Raw genomic sequence first — 16284 nt, forward strand, 5'->3', positions numbered from 1 at the left:
AGAGACTGGGCTTAGGAACGAATCATTCTCAAACATTTGCTGAAATATCCAGGTTTTCATATCCCTATGAAAGGAGGCAGTGTGGAGGCTTGCCAAATCTCCCTGGGGGAGAGTGTTCCAATAATAATAATAATAATAATAATAATAATAATAATAATACAAACGAAATCCAGCATAGAGATCTCGTTTGCTGTGACATACTGTGGTTTTGTGTCAACACAACAACAACAACAACTTGTACCACAAATACCATCTGCCTGCGACAAATAACAGGTGGGATCACAAGCTGGAAAAAGTTACAGAGAATGAACATGTCAAGCTATTCTGGGACTTCCGGATTCAGACAGACAGAGTTTTGGAGCACAATACTCCTGATCTCACAATCGTGTTAAAAAACAAAGTATGGATCATCGATGTCGCAATCCCAGGCGACAGCAGGATTGAGGAGAAACAACTGGAAAAGCTGACACAATATGAGAATTTAAAGATCAAACTGCAAAGACTGGCACAAACCAGTCAAGGTGGTCCCAGTGGTGATCGGCACATTGGATGCCTAAAGACCTTGGCCTGGACTTTAACACAATCGACGCTGACAAGTTTACCATCTGCCAGCTGCAGAAGGCCACCTTACTGGGATCTGCTTGCATTATTCACCGATACATCACACAGTCCTAGACACTTGGGAAGTGTCTGATATGTGATCCAATATAACAGCCAGCAGAGTGATCTTGTGATCTTGTCTGCTGTGGATTCATCTTATTGTGTTTCAAATAATAATAATAATAATAGTCTTAAACACTTGAGAAGTGTTCGACTTGTGATTTTGTGATACAAAATCCAGCATATATATCTTGTTTGCTGTGACATGCTATGTCAGTAAAATACTACTACTACTACTACTACTAATAATAATAATAATAATAATAATGTTATTATTATTATTATTATTATTATTATTATTATGAGACAGAGAGAGATACAGGAGTATACAACTATAATATCATGCAAAAGAGGAATGAAGCAGTATTCTTGGTGTTCCCAAACGATCTCGCAGCAACAACAACAACAACAACAACAACAACAATAGTCTTAAACATTTGGGAAGTGTTCGACTTGTGATTTTGTGCTACAAAATCTAGCATATATATCTTGTTTGCTGTGACATGCTGTGTCAGTAAAATAATAATAATAATAATAATAATAATAATAATAATAATGTATTATTATTGTTGTTGCGAGATACTTTGGGAGCACCAAGCATACTGCTTCATTCCCCTTTTGCATGATATTATAGTTGTCTACTCCTTCCGTATCTCTCTCTGTCTCATACAACTGTAATGGCTGCTCCCTGAATCTGTGGCACTCCTTTTCTGGAAAACTTGTATTGGGAAGACAAACCAGTAGCTGTTAAACACAGCCAGTACAATATACAAATCGACAGATGATAAAAGCAGGTGACCAAATATTGCCTTTGTTGTGCAACATGAGGATCTTGCCCTCATAAGAAGAAAAAGACCTCCCGGACTATTGAAGACAGACTTTGTTGACAGGGGTCTGCCTGCAAATAAAACATGGATTTCACACTCTCTTTGCTTTAATGTTCTGTGGACCAAAGCAAAAATGGTCATTCCAGTTTGTCCTCTCTCCCTTCAGAGCAGTGATTCTCAACCTGTGTATCCCCAGGTATTTTGGCCTACAACTCCCAGAAATCCCAGCCAGTTTACCAGCTGTTGGGATTTCTGGGAGTTGAAGGCCAAAAACATCTGGGGACCCACAGGTTGAAAACTGCTGCTTTAGAGCTCTGCTTATCTTTTACTTTGATGCACAGAATTTCACACAAAAGCCTTTTTTCTCTTTTTCTAGGTGAGATGCCTCAGTTGGTCAAAGGAATGAAGCTTTTAAATCAAGCCGATCCTTGCGTCCAGGTCTTAATCCAGGAGACAGGAGAGCACGTGATCATCACGGCAGGAGAAGTCCACCTTCAGCGCTGTTTGGACGACTTGAAAGAGAGGTTGGTTGGAGATACTATGAGAGAATGAACACTCAGGGTTTAAGCGTTTTTTGGCAATATTTGCAAGTCAGTGAAGTGTAACTTTAGTTTGTAACTTTTGTAATAATAATAATAATCTTTATTTATACCCCGTCACCATCTCCCCAATGGGGACTCGGAGCGGCTTACATGGGGCCAAGCCCGAACAACTTCAATATAAAAATACAAATTGCAGTAAAATAAACAACATAACATTAAAGTGGAACACATCGAAACATATAAAACAGTGTTAGTCCACCTCAGTGTGAGAGAGGCATCAATCTGAGAGACCTCAGTGTTAGTTCGCCTCAGTGTGAGAGAGGCATCAGTCTGAGAGAACCCTCAGTGTGAGAAGGCCTCAGTGGTAGTTCACCTCAGTGTGAGAGAGGCATCAATCTGACAGAGCCCTCAGTGTGAGAAGGCCTCAGTGATAGTTTGCCTTAGTGTGAGAGACGTGCCAGTCTGAGAGAGCTCTCAGTGTGAGAAGGCTTCAGTATGAGACAGACCTCAGTGATAGTTTGCCTCAGTGTGAGAGAGACATCAGTCTGAGAGAGCCCTTAGTGTGAAAAGGCCTCAGCGGGAGAGAACTCTGTGTGAGAAGGCCCCAGTGGTAGTTCACCTCAGTGTGAGAGAGGCATCAATCTGAGAGAGCCCTCAGTGTGAGAAGGCCTCAGTGGTAGTTTGCCTTAGTGTGAGAGACGTGCCAGTCTGAGAGAGCTCTCAGTGTGAGAAGGCTTCAGTATGAGACAGACCTCAGTGATAGTTTGCCTCAGTGTGAGAGAGACATCAGTCTGAGAGAGCCCTTAGTGTGAAAAGGCCTCAACAGGAGAGAACTCTCAGTGTGAGAAGGCCTCAGTGTTAGTTTGCCTCAGTGTGAAAGAGGCATCAGTCTGAGAGAACCCTCAGTGTGAGAAGGTCTCAGTGGTAGTTTGCCTTAGTGTGAGAGAGTGCCAGTCTGAGAGAGCTCTCAGTGTGAGAAGGCTTCAGTATGAGACAGACCTCAGTGATAGTTTGCCTCAGTGTGAGAGAGACATCAGTCTGAGAGAGCCCTCAGTGTGAAAAGGCCTCAGTGGGAGAGAACCCTCAGTGTGGGAAGGCCTCAGTGTTAGTTCGCCTCAGTGTTAGAGAGGCATCTGTCTGAGACAGCCCTCAGTGTGAGAAAGTATCAGTGGGAGTTAGCTCTCAATGTGAGGAGGCCTCAGTGGGTAATAGGATTTCAATAACTTCAGTCAAATTTATCAGTTTTTCAACCTAAACATTCTGACCCTATCCCATAGCACTATCCATTGGACATCCTTCTCCTGCTTTGTTCGCCTTCTCTTTTCTTTGTCTCCTTTCTGCTTCTCAGCATCAAATCCTGAAGACATTGAGACAGTGATTCTCCTATAGATTTCAAGACACCCTTCAGTCCTTCTTTTTGACCTTTCTTAAGGTGTATTTCAGGTTCTGGCCCAAACCTCCTTTTAACTGTTTCCATAAGCCTTAATTCTTCCAAAATTAGCCAGTTTCCATCATTTGTTTCCAGAGATGTCATTTTGACAGATTTTAAACTCCTAAAATACATGAAGACTTTATACGATGGAGAGGAAGCAACCACGGCCAAAGGAAGCAGCTACAATGAACTGGGTTTGAATTAGCTAGTTTTTAATTAATGTTTTCTCAAAATCTAAGTCATATATTTTGTTGCAGGTTACTACACTGCCTCCTGGTTTTCTCAGCAAAAAGGAGGATTCTTGTCCTCACATGTTATTCATATACAATTTTACATGCTTTCTCGGATTATTTGTTTTTACCCCTTGCTCATTCAGAGTAATCCTAAAAACTTTTTAAGAGGCCATCTTTTGGGAAATAGCATTCATGCAAGGCAGTTAAGTTTCTCAGCTGTTAGACTGATATACCTAGAAAGATGCCCTGTGTTATCTGCACAGAGAAACTACTTCAAATTCTATCTGTAACTGGACTGATAAGCAATGTACCTATATGCTGAATTCATGAAGTTTGTGAGTAAACCAGCTATGTTACTTTTAACAAAGACTACTTTATTTTTGACCTCTGGAGAGCATGATTTAAACCAGGGGTCCTCAAACTTTTTAAACAGAGGGCCAGGTCACAGTCCCTCAAACTGTTGGAGGGCCAGATTATAATTTGAAAAAAAATGAATGAATTCTTATGCACACTGCACATATCTTATTTACAGTGCAAAAACACTTAAAAACAATACAATAATTAAAATGAAGAACAATTTTAACAAATATAAACTATATTTCAGTGGGAAGTGTGGGCCTGATTTTGGCTGATGACATAGGGTTGTTGTTGTTGTTGTTGTGTGCTTTCAAGATGTTTCAGACTTAGGTTGACTGAGCAAGGGCCGGGCAAATGACCTTGGAGGGCTGTATCCGGCTCCCGAGCCTTAGTTTGAGGACCCCTGATTTAAATCAAGATGTTTTAAGGGAGAATAGATCTTTTGGGGAAACTGAAATAACATTTCTGAAACACTGCTATGGGTTGTTGTGCATTGGCATATTTTTGTTCCTAACAGTATAAGAGGTATCCAGGGATATCAGTCTAACAACTGAGGACCTAAATTGCCTTGGATGAATGCTAGTGGATATTTACCACTAAGGAGGAGGTTAATTCAAGTGAGTTTTTAACTCTTCTCAGGAAGATCATACTTTACAAAAGGTTATGATTTCTAGCAAGGTCATGCCTTTCTAAATATTATTATTCCAAATAGTGTAAATGCCAATTAATCTCCAAAAGCCTGTGGAGATTCCTGGTTTTCCCAAATGGTTATGAATCCCATTTTCCAAAAGGTTATGGAGATTCACATTTTCCTAAAGTTTGTTTTGAATTTGTGTGTTAGTCAGAAGAGGCACATTTTTAGTGTAACTCCAGCCACACATATACATATAGTTTTGGGTAGACGGGGGTTAACACCCCGGTAACATTTGTTTTGCTGTCTGTGCTCCTATTCAGAAGAATTCACCTCACTTTCTGTCCCTATGACAATAGGATTTTGAACATTTTGGCTTATTGTGGAAAGAAGGATTGGTGCTAAAAGCTTCAATTGAGACACCTTTTCCCCGTGATAATTCTAGGAGTGATTTTCCCATCTTAGGAATAGATTTCCTCTCACTTCTTGTTATCTCACCTCTGTTCTTAACTATGAGTCTGTTGTGACTCAGCGTGACTCTGAGTCTGAAGCTGACCCCTGTGGGCTTTTTGAGCCAGAGTTCCTACAAGATGATGAAGAGGATGATGGGTTACAGATTTCTGTTCATGCTTCAGACAGGGTTGACGGTGAGGCTGCAGAAGGGGAAACAGCAAGTCAGTTCTCAAGGGAAAAGAATGGCAGTGAGAATGATAATGAGAGTAAATTCCCACACGGCCAGGTGGAGATGTATTTGCCTCCTTTGCCTTCTCACGGTGATCCGGTCCAGCTGCTGGACCAAGATGATAAGGGGTTAGAGAGCCTTGAGGATAACGAATTAGTGAGCAGGCAAGATCGTCTGCAATTAAGAGTCCAGAGAAGCTCTCGCTTGGCAAGCAAGCGAGAAGCCAAGTGTGCCAAAGGTCATCGCAATGCGTTCATGTCTGCAAAGGGTATTTAGTCTTCTCACTGACACACAGGCGTTGTCAGTTCATCGTGGCTCTTTCCATGCAAACTTCTATGGATTAACTTTGGCCTTAAGCAGCACGCTTCTGGCTTCTTGAGTCTGGGATTTTGGGTTCTTGTGTTCAACTGTTTTTCATGGACTATTGTTTGACCATTGCTTAAAGGATTATGTTTCATGTTTTTGCCTTTGGATCTTGGGAACTGTGTCTTTGCATTTAAGCCTTTTAGGAACTTTGCGTTTCTCATACTATGTTTTGACTTTGACTTTTCTTCAATAAACTACAAAATCTAAAGCTTTGGTGTGATGGTGTTTGGGAGCAAGGTGAAAACTACCCTGAGTTGCATCAGAGTCATATGTATTGTTGAAGGCTTTCATGGCCGGAATCACTGGGTTGTTGTAGGTTTTTTTGGGCTGTGTGGCCATGTTCTAGAGGCATTCTCTCCTGACGTTTCGCCTGCATCTATGGCAAGCATCCTCAGAGGTAGTGAAGTCTCAGAGGTAGTGAGGTCACTACCTCTGAGGATGCATGCCACAGATGCAGATGAAACGTCAGGAGAGAATGCCTCTAGAACAGGGGTCCTCAAATTAAAGCCCGGGGGCCGAATACGCCCCTCCAAGGTCATTTACCCGGCCCTCGCTCAGGATCAACCTAAGTCTGAAATGACTTGAAAGCACACAACAACAACAATCCTATCTAAAGTAGGCCCACACTTCTCACTGAAATACTATTAAGTTTATATTTGCTAAAATTGTTCTTAATGTGAATTATTGTATTGTTTTTAAGTGGGGTTTTTTTTGCACTACAAATAAGATATGTGCAGTGTGCATAGGAGTTCATTCAAGTTTGTTTCAAATTATAATCCGGCCCTCCAACAGTTTGGGGGACTGTGACCTGGCCCTCTGTTCAAAAAGTTTGAGGACCCCTGCTCTAGAACATGGCCATATAGCCCGAAAAAACCTACAACAACCCTATGAGTTATACGTTTGTAACTTGGGGACTGCCTGTAATTTATAAAATAATTTCAAAAATTATAATTATGTGATAACTCACAATTGGAACTTTTGAAGCTTGCCTTTTATCAGGCGTGAGGACTAAACGTTGCCTTTTGACTTCCTTTAGGTTTGCCAAGATAGAAATTAGTGCATCGAAACCCATTATCCCGTTTCGAGAAACTATAACAAGGCCCCCCAAAGTCGACAGGGTGAATGAAGACATAGGGAAGCAGCAGAAATTTGCCGTTATACATTCCGGGAAAGAGGATCAGAATAAAATCCCCGAAGGCGTGCAGGTGGATTCCGATGGGCTCATAACAATATCAACTCCGAACAAATACACAACTCTCGGGGTCCGAGCAACCCCCCTCCCCGAGGAGGTCACTAAGCTCCTTGAGAAAAACAGTGACTTAATTCGCACCATAGAGCACTTTGCATCTAATTTTAACGAAGGCAAGAAGACTGAGATGAGTCCTAAGACTCTGGAACAGATGCAGGAGTTCAAACAAAAACTGGAGCAACATCTCCAGGGCTGGAAATGGAGGAATGCCATCGATGACATCTGGTCCTTTGGTCCCCGAAAATGCGGGCCTAATATTTTACTGAACCGATGTAAAGACTACAAGAGATCTGTTTGGCAGTGTCTAGAAGGAGGCAAGCCATCAAAGGAATCAAGTCTGCATCGGGATTTTGACAACAGCATCGTAAGTGGCTTCCAGTTGGCGACGCTTTCGGGGCCAATGTGTGAAGAACCGCTTATGGGTGTTTGCTTTTCGGTGGAGAAATGGGACCTGAGCAGATTCGAAGAGCAAGTGACAATGAGCAGACAAGATTCAGAAGAAGGGAAGGCGGCGGAACAGACACTGACGGAAGGAGCACCCAGAGCCAAAGATCTTGAATCAGGATCAGAGAGTGACTTCCAAGATAGCAAGCAGCATTATCTCAGTTCTTCTAATAAGCGTAAAGAAGATGCTGCGGTTGCCGATTGCTATGGACCTTTATCTGGACAGCTAATTGCAACCATGAAGGAAGCATGTCGTTATTCTATGCAAGCAAAGCCACAGAGGCTAGTAGCTGCCATGTACACCTGCGAAATTATGGCAACTGCAGAGGTGCTCGGTAAGAGGAAAGACAGCAATGCACATTAAATGAGCTCCCTGTTAAATCGGTAGAAGACTTAGCTATAATGCTCATTGTGTAGTTGGAATTGTTAGTAGCAATAGTACTGTCTAGCACAGTGTTTCTCAACCTGGGGGTCGGGACACCTGGGGGGTCGCGAGGGAGTGTCAGAGGGGTCACCAAAGACCATCAGAAAAAACAGTATTTTCTGTTGGTCATGGGGGTTCTGTGTGGGAAGTTTGGCCCAATTTTATCATTGGTGGGGTTCAAGGGGTTCTTTGATTGCAGGTGAACTATAAATCACAGCAACTACAACTCCCAAATGTCTATTTTCCCCAAATCCCACCAGTGTTGACATTTGGCCATATTGAGTATTTCTGCCAAGTTTGGTCCACAGTGCTCTCTGGAAGTAGGTGAACTACAACTCCAAAACTCAAGGTCAATGCCCACCAAACCCTTCCAGTGTTTTCTGTTGGTCGTGAGAGTTCTGTGTGGCAGGTTTGGTTCAAAAGAGTGATCTTGTTTGCTGTGGACTCATCTTGTTGTGTTTATAATAATAATAGTAGTAGTAGTAGTAGTAGTAGTAGTAGTAGTAGTCTTAAACACTTGGGAAGTGTTCGACTTGTGATTTTGTGATTTATTATTATTATTATTATTATTATTATTATTATTATTATTATTTACTCACCTCTCCTTGTAGCTCAAGGCAGGATAAAACAGTAAAACAAAACAAAACACTATTAAATACATATATCAAATATACACAGGTAACACAGAGCCTGCAGCTTAACATTCCACAAATTAAAATTTCCACAAATTAAAATTTGGATCGACTTGCGGGAAAGTTGGGTTTTTGGTTGTGTTTTAAATTCTGACAACAGATGTAGCTGTTGGATCTCTTCCCCATCTAGTTTTGGTTTTCCCCCCTTATTATATGGCTTTTGGTCCGTCATGATGTTTTGTCTTTTACTTTCCTCGTCGTGTTTGTTTGTCTATCCCCTTAATTTAGAAAATTAAATTTCTGAAATGTATCAAAAGAATGGGAACTAAGGAGTCTCTGTGCTTTTGCAGGCCGTGTCTATGCAGTCCTGTCCAAGAGAGAAGGCCGGGTGTTGCAAGAGGAGATGAAAGAAGGGACGGACGTGTTTATTATTAAGGCGGTGCTGCCAGTAGCGGAGAGCTTTGGCTTTGCCGATGAAATCAGGAAGCGGACAAGTGGCCTGGCCAGTCCACAGCTGGTGTTCAGTCACTGGGAGGTAAACATCCAGTTCGCGGGCTTCTGTCTTGATATGTCGCTTCTTGTTGATGAGGGATAAAATCATGCAGGGGAGAGGAGAGGTTAGATTGTGGGCTGCTGATTTGCTTATTCAATCTTAAATATCTTGACACAGTTCATAGAGCAGTTGTTCTTTGGCAGCTGACATGCCTTCAATGTTGATTGAGATTATTGTCATGGTTGGTCCTGAAAAGGTCTGTTGGTTGTTTTGCTTGCTTGCTTGCATGCATGCTGCAAGTCACTTCCGGTTGCTTCTGGAGTGAGAGAATCATATGAAAGCTGACTGGCACAACCTGGGGATCACAACCAGACACAGTGAAGACATCTGCCCTTGTGCTATGCTACTCTGCTGCTGAGTATAGATGCCCAGTGTGGAACACATCTCACCACATTAAAACAGTGGATGTGGCTCTTAATGAGATATGCCGTATTATCACAGGGTGTCTGCACCCTACACCACTGGAGAAATTACACTGTTTAGCCGGTATTGCACCACCTGACATCCACAGCCAATAGTGAAAGGATCAAGGCAGATACATCTCCAGCCCTGTTTGGGTATCAGCCAGCATGTCAACGACTTAAATCAAGAAATAGTTTTCTAAGATCTACAGAGACACTCGCTGGAACACCTCAGCAAGTGAGAGTCCAAAAGTGGCAGGCTCAAACCCAGAACCTCAACCAATGGCTGATACCAAATGAGAGACTCCCCCCTGGGCACACAGAAGACGGGGCGACTTGGAAGGCGCTGAACAGACTGCGCTCGGGCACCACAAGCTGCAGAGCCAACCTCAAGAAATGGGGCCACAAAGTGGAATCTACGACATGCGAGTGTGGAGAAGAGCAAACCACTGACCGCCTCCTGCAATGCACCCTGAGCCCTGCCAAATGCACAAGGGAGGACCTTCTTGTGGCAACACCAGAGGCACTCCAAGGGGCCAGATACTGGTCAAAGGACATTTAACCAACTACCAAACTCACAAGTTTTGTATTTTGTCTGTCTGTTTGTTTGTTTGTTTGTTTGTTTTGTTAAAAATGTAATACAAATGTCGGGTTGCTCCTGACACGATAAATAAATAAATATTGGTATCTATTTTTATTTTGAAATTTACCCATAGCTGCTGCATTTTTCACCTCGACTTATACTTGAGTCAATACGTTTTCGCAGGGTTTTTTTGTGGTACAATTAGGTGCCTCAGCTTATATTTGGAATGGCTTATCCCCGAGTATATAGGATAGATCAGTGTTTCTCAACCTGGGGGTCGGGACCCCTGGAGGGGTCACGAGGGGGTGTCAGAGGGGTCACCAAAGACCAACAGAAAACACAGTATTCTCTGTTGGTCATGGGGTTTCTGTGTGGGAAGTTTGGCCCAGTCCTGTCACTGCTGGGGTTCAGAATGCTCTTTGATTGTAGGTGAACTATACACCCCAGTAATTACAACTCACAAGTGTCAATGTCTATCTTCCCCAAACCCCACCACTTTTCACATTTGGGCATATTGAGTATCCATGCCAAGTTTGGTTCAGATCCATCATTGTTTAAGTCCACAGTGCTCTACCTGGATGTAGGTGAACTACTGCTCCCAAACTCAAGGTCATTCCAAAGTGTTTTCTGTTGGTCATGGGAGTTCTGTGTGCCAAGTTTGGTTCAATTCCATCATTGGTGGAGTTCAGAAGGCTCTTTGATTGTAGGTGAACTATAAATCCCAGCAACTACAACTCCCCAGTGACAAAGTCAACCCTCCCCCAACCCCACCAGTATTCAAACTTGGGTGTATTTATTTATTTATTTATTTATTTGATGCATTTATTAACCGCCGCTCTCAGCCCTGGGGCGACTCGCGGCGGTGTACAACACATAAAAAACAGTTTACAATGAGTCAACATGACAGTAACCAACAAATCCTTACTACACAAATATCTAATTACACTAAAAAGATCCGCTTCGTCTTGTCGTAGAATCATAATCAGTCTCATAGTCGTATTCCGTTCCGATTGTCATTCCCAGTTACTGTAGCACTACTTAAATGCCTTCTCGAAAAGCCATGTCTTCAGGCTCTTGCGGAAGGACATAAGGGAGGGCGCCTGTCTGAAGTCAACAGGGAGGGTGTTCCACAGCCGGGGGGCCACCACCGAGAAGGCCCTCTCTCTCGTCCCCGCCAGACGTGCCTGTGAGGCAGGCGGGATCGAGAGAAGGGCCTCCCCAGACGATCTCAAGGTCCTCGTAGGCTCATAGGCCGAGATGCGGTCCGAAAGGTATTTTGGGCCGGAACCGTTTAGGGCTTTGTAGGATAACACCAGCACCTTAAATTGGGCCCGGTAGCAGATCGGCAGCCAGTGGAGCTGGAACAACAAGGGCGTTGTATGCTCCCTGCGTCCTGCTCCTGTTAATAGCATGGCTGCCGCGCGCTGGACTAGCTGAAGCTTCCGGGCCGTCTTCAAGGGCAGCCCCACGTAGAGAGCGTTGCAGTAGTCAAGGCGGGATGTGACCAGAGCGTGTACCACCGTGGCCAAGTCAGACTTCCCAAGGTACGGGCGCAGCTGAGTATTTGTATTTATTTTGTATTGAGTATTTGTGCCAAATTTGGTCCAGTAAATGAAAATACATCAGATATTTACATTACAATTGTTATCAGTAGCAAAATGACAGTTATGAAGCAGCAATGAAAATGATTTTATGGTTGGGGGGTCACCACAACAGGAGGAACTCTATTAAGGGGTCGTGGCAATAGGAAGGTTGAGAACCACTGGGATAGATTAATTTGAGGGTTGCTTTTATTATTCTGTTCTCCAGGAGTTTCTTTTCTTGGGTGTGAGCTTCTTTTCTTTGATGTGGCTGTTCTTCGTTATTATCGTAACTTTGCCTGTCCGTTAGAGTTAGCTTTTTTTAGATACTATTCCAATCCTTCCCAACTATGTTCAACTCCATTTCCCATTATTCCCAGCCACCGTGGTTGGCCATCAGCCAACACATCTGGCGGATACAAGTTTGGGGAAAGCTGGATTATGCAAACAAATGGAATAACTCTTCTGCGTTCCTTGGAGCAAAGACAGGACACAGATGCCATGGGTTGGTTCTGATTTGAAAGCGAATTGCCTTCTCATCCTGTGTTCACTTTTTGACAACACACGGCTTTTGAATCTCTTTTTTTCCCCAAATAGTGGGATTAAAAACAGACATTCCTTTTAAAAAAACAAACTTTTAATCTTGTTTGCTTTGAATTGGCAACAAGTTTCCTTGCAGTATATACTGGAAACTCGTAAAAGGAATCTTAAGTGGAAGATGACACCCAGCACAAGGCTGGAAGGTCAATCTATATCCAAAATCAACATAAAAGCTTCTCTCTTTTCGTATTCCTTTTAAACAACCAAGAATTTTTTTAAAAAATCATTCTAGTTAAGTTGCAATCACTCATTTGCAACTTTTTCTGCTGTGGAACACTTTACAATATATTGATTTTCTGTGGAAACCAGCTCAACCCCTGATTTGTTTAATCGAAACAAAGATCATAGAGTTGGAATCATAGAATCCTAGAGTTGGAGGAGACCTCATGGGCCATCCAGTCCAACCCATTCTGCCAAGAAGCAGGAAAATTGCATTCAAAGCACCCCTGACAGATGGCCATCCAGCCTCTGTTTAAAAGCTTCCAAAGAAGGAGCTTCTACCACAATCCAAGGCAGAGAGTTCCACTGCTGAACAGCTCTCACAGTCAGGAAATTCTTCTTTTTTTCTAATATTTTTTTATTTATTTTTCATATTATATACAATCTAACAGTAAATAAACATCAAAAACTTCTTTGATCATATTTCTTATCATTATTTTTAAATTTCTATTACAACTTGTGCTACATATAACTCTATCACACACCTTTTATCCAGTTATACATATTGTATTTCTTTATAATTATTATTATACCATTTTCCCCCTCTTCCCCTTACCCTTATTTTGTGCCCCCTCCACCAGGACCAACCAACTCATGTTGTTTCACCATTCCAAAATATCATTGTTTCTCTTGCTGGCTTATACCCCTTTCCCTCATTAAACACATACTCGATAAATTTTCCCCATATTTTCCAAAAGTCTGGTTGTTTACATATTCCCCTTTTAATTTTAATATTGAAAGTTAGCTTATCATTAATTGCTATATTCCAAATTTCCCTATACCATTCTTCTAATTGAATTCCTTTTTTTTCCTTCCAATTTTTTGCTATTAACAAAAAATTCTTCCTAATGTTCAGGTGGAATCTCCTTTCTTGTAGTTTGAAGTCGTTCCTCCACGTCCTAGTCTCCAGGGAAGCAGAAAATAAGTTTGCTTCCTCCTCCCTATGACTTCCTCTCACATACTTATACATGGCTATCATGTCTCCTCTCAGCCTTCTTTTCTTCAGACTAAACATGCCCAGTTCCCTAAGCCGCTCCTCATAGGGCTTGTTCTCCAGACCCTTGATCATTTGAGTCACCCTCCTCTGGACACATTCCAACTTGTCAATATCTCTCTTCAATTGTGGTGCCCAGAACTGGACACAATATTCCAGGTGTGGTCTAACCAAAGCAGAATACAGCATGGGGAGCATGACCTCCCTGGATCTAGATACTAGACTCCTATTGATGCAGGCCAAAATCCCATTGGCTTATTTTGCCGCCGCATCACATTGTTGGCTCATGTTTAACTTGTTGTCCATGATTACTCCAAGATCTTTTTCACACGTACTGCTCTCGAGCCAGGCCTCATCGTCCCCCATTCTGTATCTTTGCATTTCGTTTTTTCTGCCTAAGTGGAGTATTTTGCATTTGTCCCTGTTGAACTTCATTTTGTTAGTTTTGGCCAATCATCTCTCAAATGTATTAAGGGGAAGGTACTTCTATTTATTTATTTACCATGTCAGAAGCAAATTGAGGATACAGTTATAATGTATTTAAAAAACACAAACAAAGTTAAAAACTTGGCATTATACTATATTTCCTTTGACCAGAAACTAGCCACTTGGAGTGCCTCTGGTGTGGCTGTGAGAAGGTTCTCTATTGTGCATGTGGCAGGACTCAGGTTGCATTGTAGTAGGTGGTCTGTGGTCTGTGGCTTGCTCTTCTCCACACTCACATGTTGTGGACTCTACTTTGTAGCCCTATTTATAAAGGTTGGCTCTGCATCTCGTTGTGCCAGAGCACAGCCTGTTCAGCACCCAGTTTTCTATATGCCTAGGGGGAGTTTCTCTTCTGATATCAGCTACGGATTGAGATTCTGGGTTTTAGCCTGCCACTTTTGGATTCTTGCTTGCTGAGGAATTCCTGCGAGTATCTCTGTAGATCTTAGGAAGCTGTTTCTTGATTTAAGCCATTGACATGCAGGCTGTTATCTGAACAGAGGATGGGCTGAAGATGTCACTACCTTGATCCTTTCATTACAGACTGCTACTTCCCAATGGATGTCAGGTGGTGCAATACAGTATAATTTCTCCAGTGGTGTTGGGTGTAGACATCCTGCGATATTGTGGCATGTTTCATTAAGAGCCACATCCACTGTTTTAATGTGGTGAGATGTATTCCACACTGAGCATGATTTTAGAGTTTTGTTTAATACTGGCCGTGTCTGGAGCAATCTTTTGTTGAGAGGTGATTAGATGTCCTTGTTTCTTTCCTCTCTGCTGTTTTGCTGTTGTAATTTTTGAGTTTTTTAATACTGGTAGCCAGATTTTGTTCATTTTCATGGTTTCCTCTTTTCTGTTGATATTGTCCACATGCTTCTGGATTTCAGTGGCTTCTCTAAAATCAGGAGAGTAAATAAAAAGTAACACTCAAACAACAAGAGAATTTCTGACATGAAACAATCAGGGCCAGCTAACACCTCACGTCGGCTATGGAACGCCCTTCCTAGGGAGATCAGATCGGCTTCTTCACTCCTAGTATTTTGGAAGAAACTTAAGACATGGCTATTCGAGCAATCATTTTCGAATACTGAGTAACAGACATACGAATGGAACAAGTGCATGATGGGACTGGACATTGTTTTAATGAGTATTTATTGAATTATGTTTTATTACAGTGTTATGGTTTTATTGATGTTGACGTTTTATATTGTAATTGTGTTCTTGGTGGCATTGAATTTTGCCTTGTAAACCACCTCGAGTTGCTGGAAGGCTGAGAGGGGCGATATACAAATATAGTAAATAAATAAATAAATTTCCCCAGCCAGAAAGCAGCCAGGCTTTGAAGCTGCAAGGCCATTCAATGCTAATCAAGGTGGCCAATTGCAACACTCACACTTGCCTCCAACAGACAAGAGTTCTTTCTCCCACCCTGGACATCATTCCACAGGTATATAAATCTCACTTACCAAATTTCCAACAGACCTCGCAACCTCTGAGGATGCCTGCCATAGATGTGGGTGAAATGTCAGGAGAGAATGCTTCTGGAACATGGCCACACAGCTGAGGACACAAATAGAGATCCCTGTTTATGTTTACTAAGAGATCTTCCGAATTGTGCCTTTTGAGTTTGACGTACTCCGACCCATTTTCAAACATGTTTGATTTGTACAAGAGGTTTGAAAGTTGCAGTTCTCCGATCTGTATTCCCCTCTTTATTCCACCAAGGCAGCTCTTTTATCCATTCTTCTCTTTCGTAGGTCATTTCCGATGACCCATTTTGGGTCCCAACCACAGAGGAGGAGTACCTGCACTTTGGGGAGAAGGCGGACTCTGAGAATCAGGCGCGCAAGTACATGAATGCGGTGAGGAAGCGGAAAGGACTTTACGTGGAAGAGAAAATTGTGGAACATGCTGAGAAGCAAAGGACGCTCGGCAGAAACAAATGACAGGCTCCATCCACTTCGGCATCTCAGTTAAGTGGATTGTCTTCTAAAACGGAGTCACCTTGGATACACTGCTCTTTGCCCATTTTCTTACTGTCAGAAGTGTGTGGTTTGAGTTTTAATAAACCTAAGCCTTCTCAACCTTTGTGTTTATGATACACCGGCACTTCCTTATTATTACAGTAGCGGCATTCAAGCTTCCTATCTTCTGGAAACCCCTTTTCAAATACTAATCTGCCAAGGAATGTCACCAGCTCTGCCCCCAAATTCATGCATGCTGTGGAGCAGCGTAGAATGGGATAAATGATTGAAAATATGATCATTAGATTGGTAAACAATGTTATATAAAATCTTATGGTGCTCTCCTCCGACACCACATTTCAAATTAATAATAATAACATCGAGGTGGGATACAATATCATTAAAATAAGAGATAAAACACT

At 42.2% G+C, this 16284-nt stretch overlaps 1 protein-coding gene across 1 annotated transcript in view; it reads left to right on the forward strand.

Moving 5' to 3' along the window:
- EFL1 (elongation factor like GTPase 1) overlaps positions 1-15982 on the forward strand; it is a 66652-nt gene extending 50670 nt beyond the window's left edge. Inside the window, exons 17-20 of the mRNA XM_060755210.2 lie at positions 1864-2011; positions 6767-7758; positions 8830-9014; positions 15656-15982. Coding sequence (XP_060611193.2) covers positions 1864-2011; positions 6767-7758; positions 8830-9014; positions 15656-15844 — 1514 coding nt within the window. The 3' untranslated portion in view covers positions 15845-15982. The remainder of the gene's footprint in view (positions 1-1863; positions 2012-6766; positions 7759-8829; positions 9015-15655) is intronic.
- Positions 15983-16284: the final 302 nt, after the last annotated feature.

Source organism: Anolis sagrei, chromosome 9, assembly GCF_037176765.1.
Source record: "Anolis sagrei isolate rAnoSag1 chromosome 9, rAnoSag1.mat, whole genome shotgun sequence".
In the NCBI taxonomy this organism is placed as follows: domain Eukaryota; kingdom Metazoa; phylum Chordata; class Lepidosauria; order Squamata; family Dactyloidae; genus Anolis; species Anolis sagrei.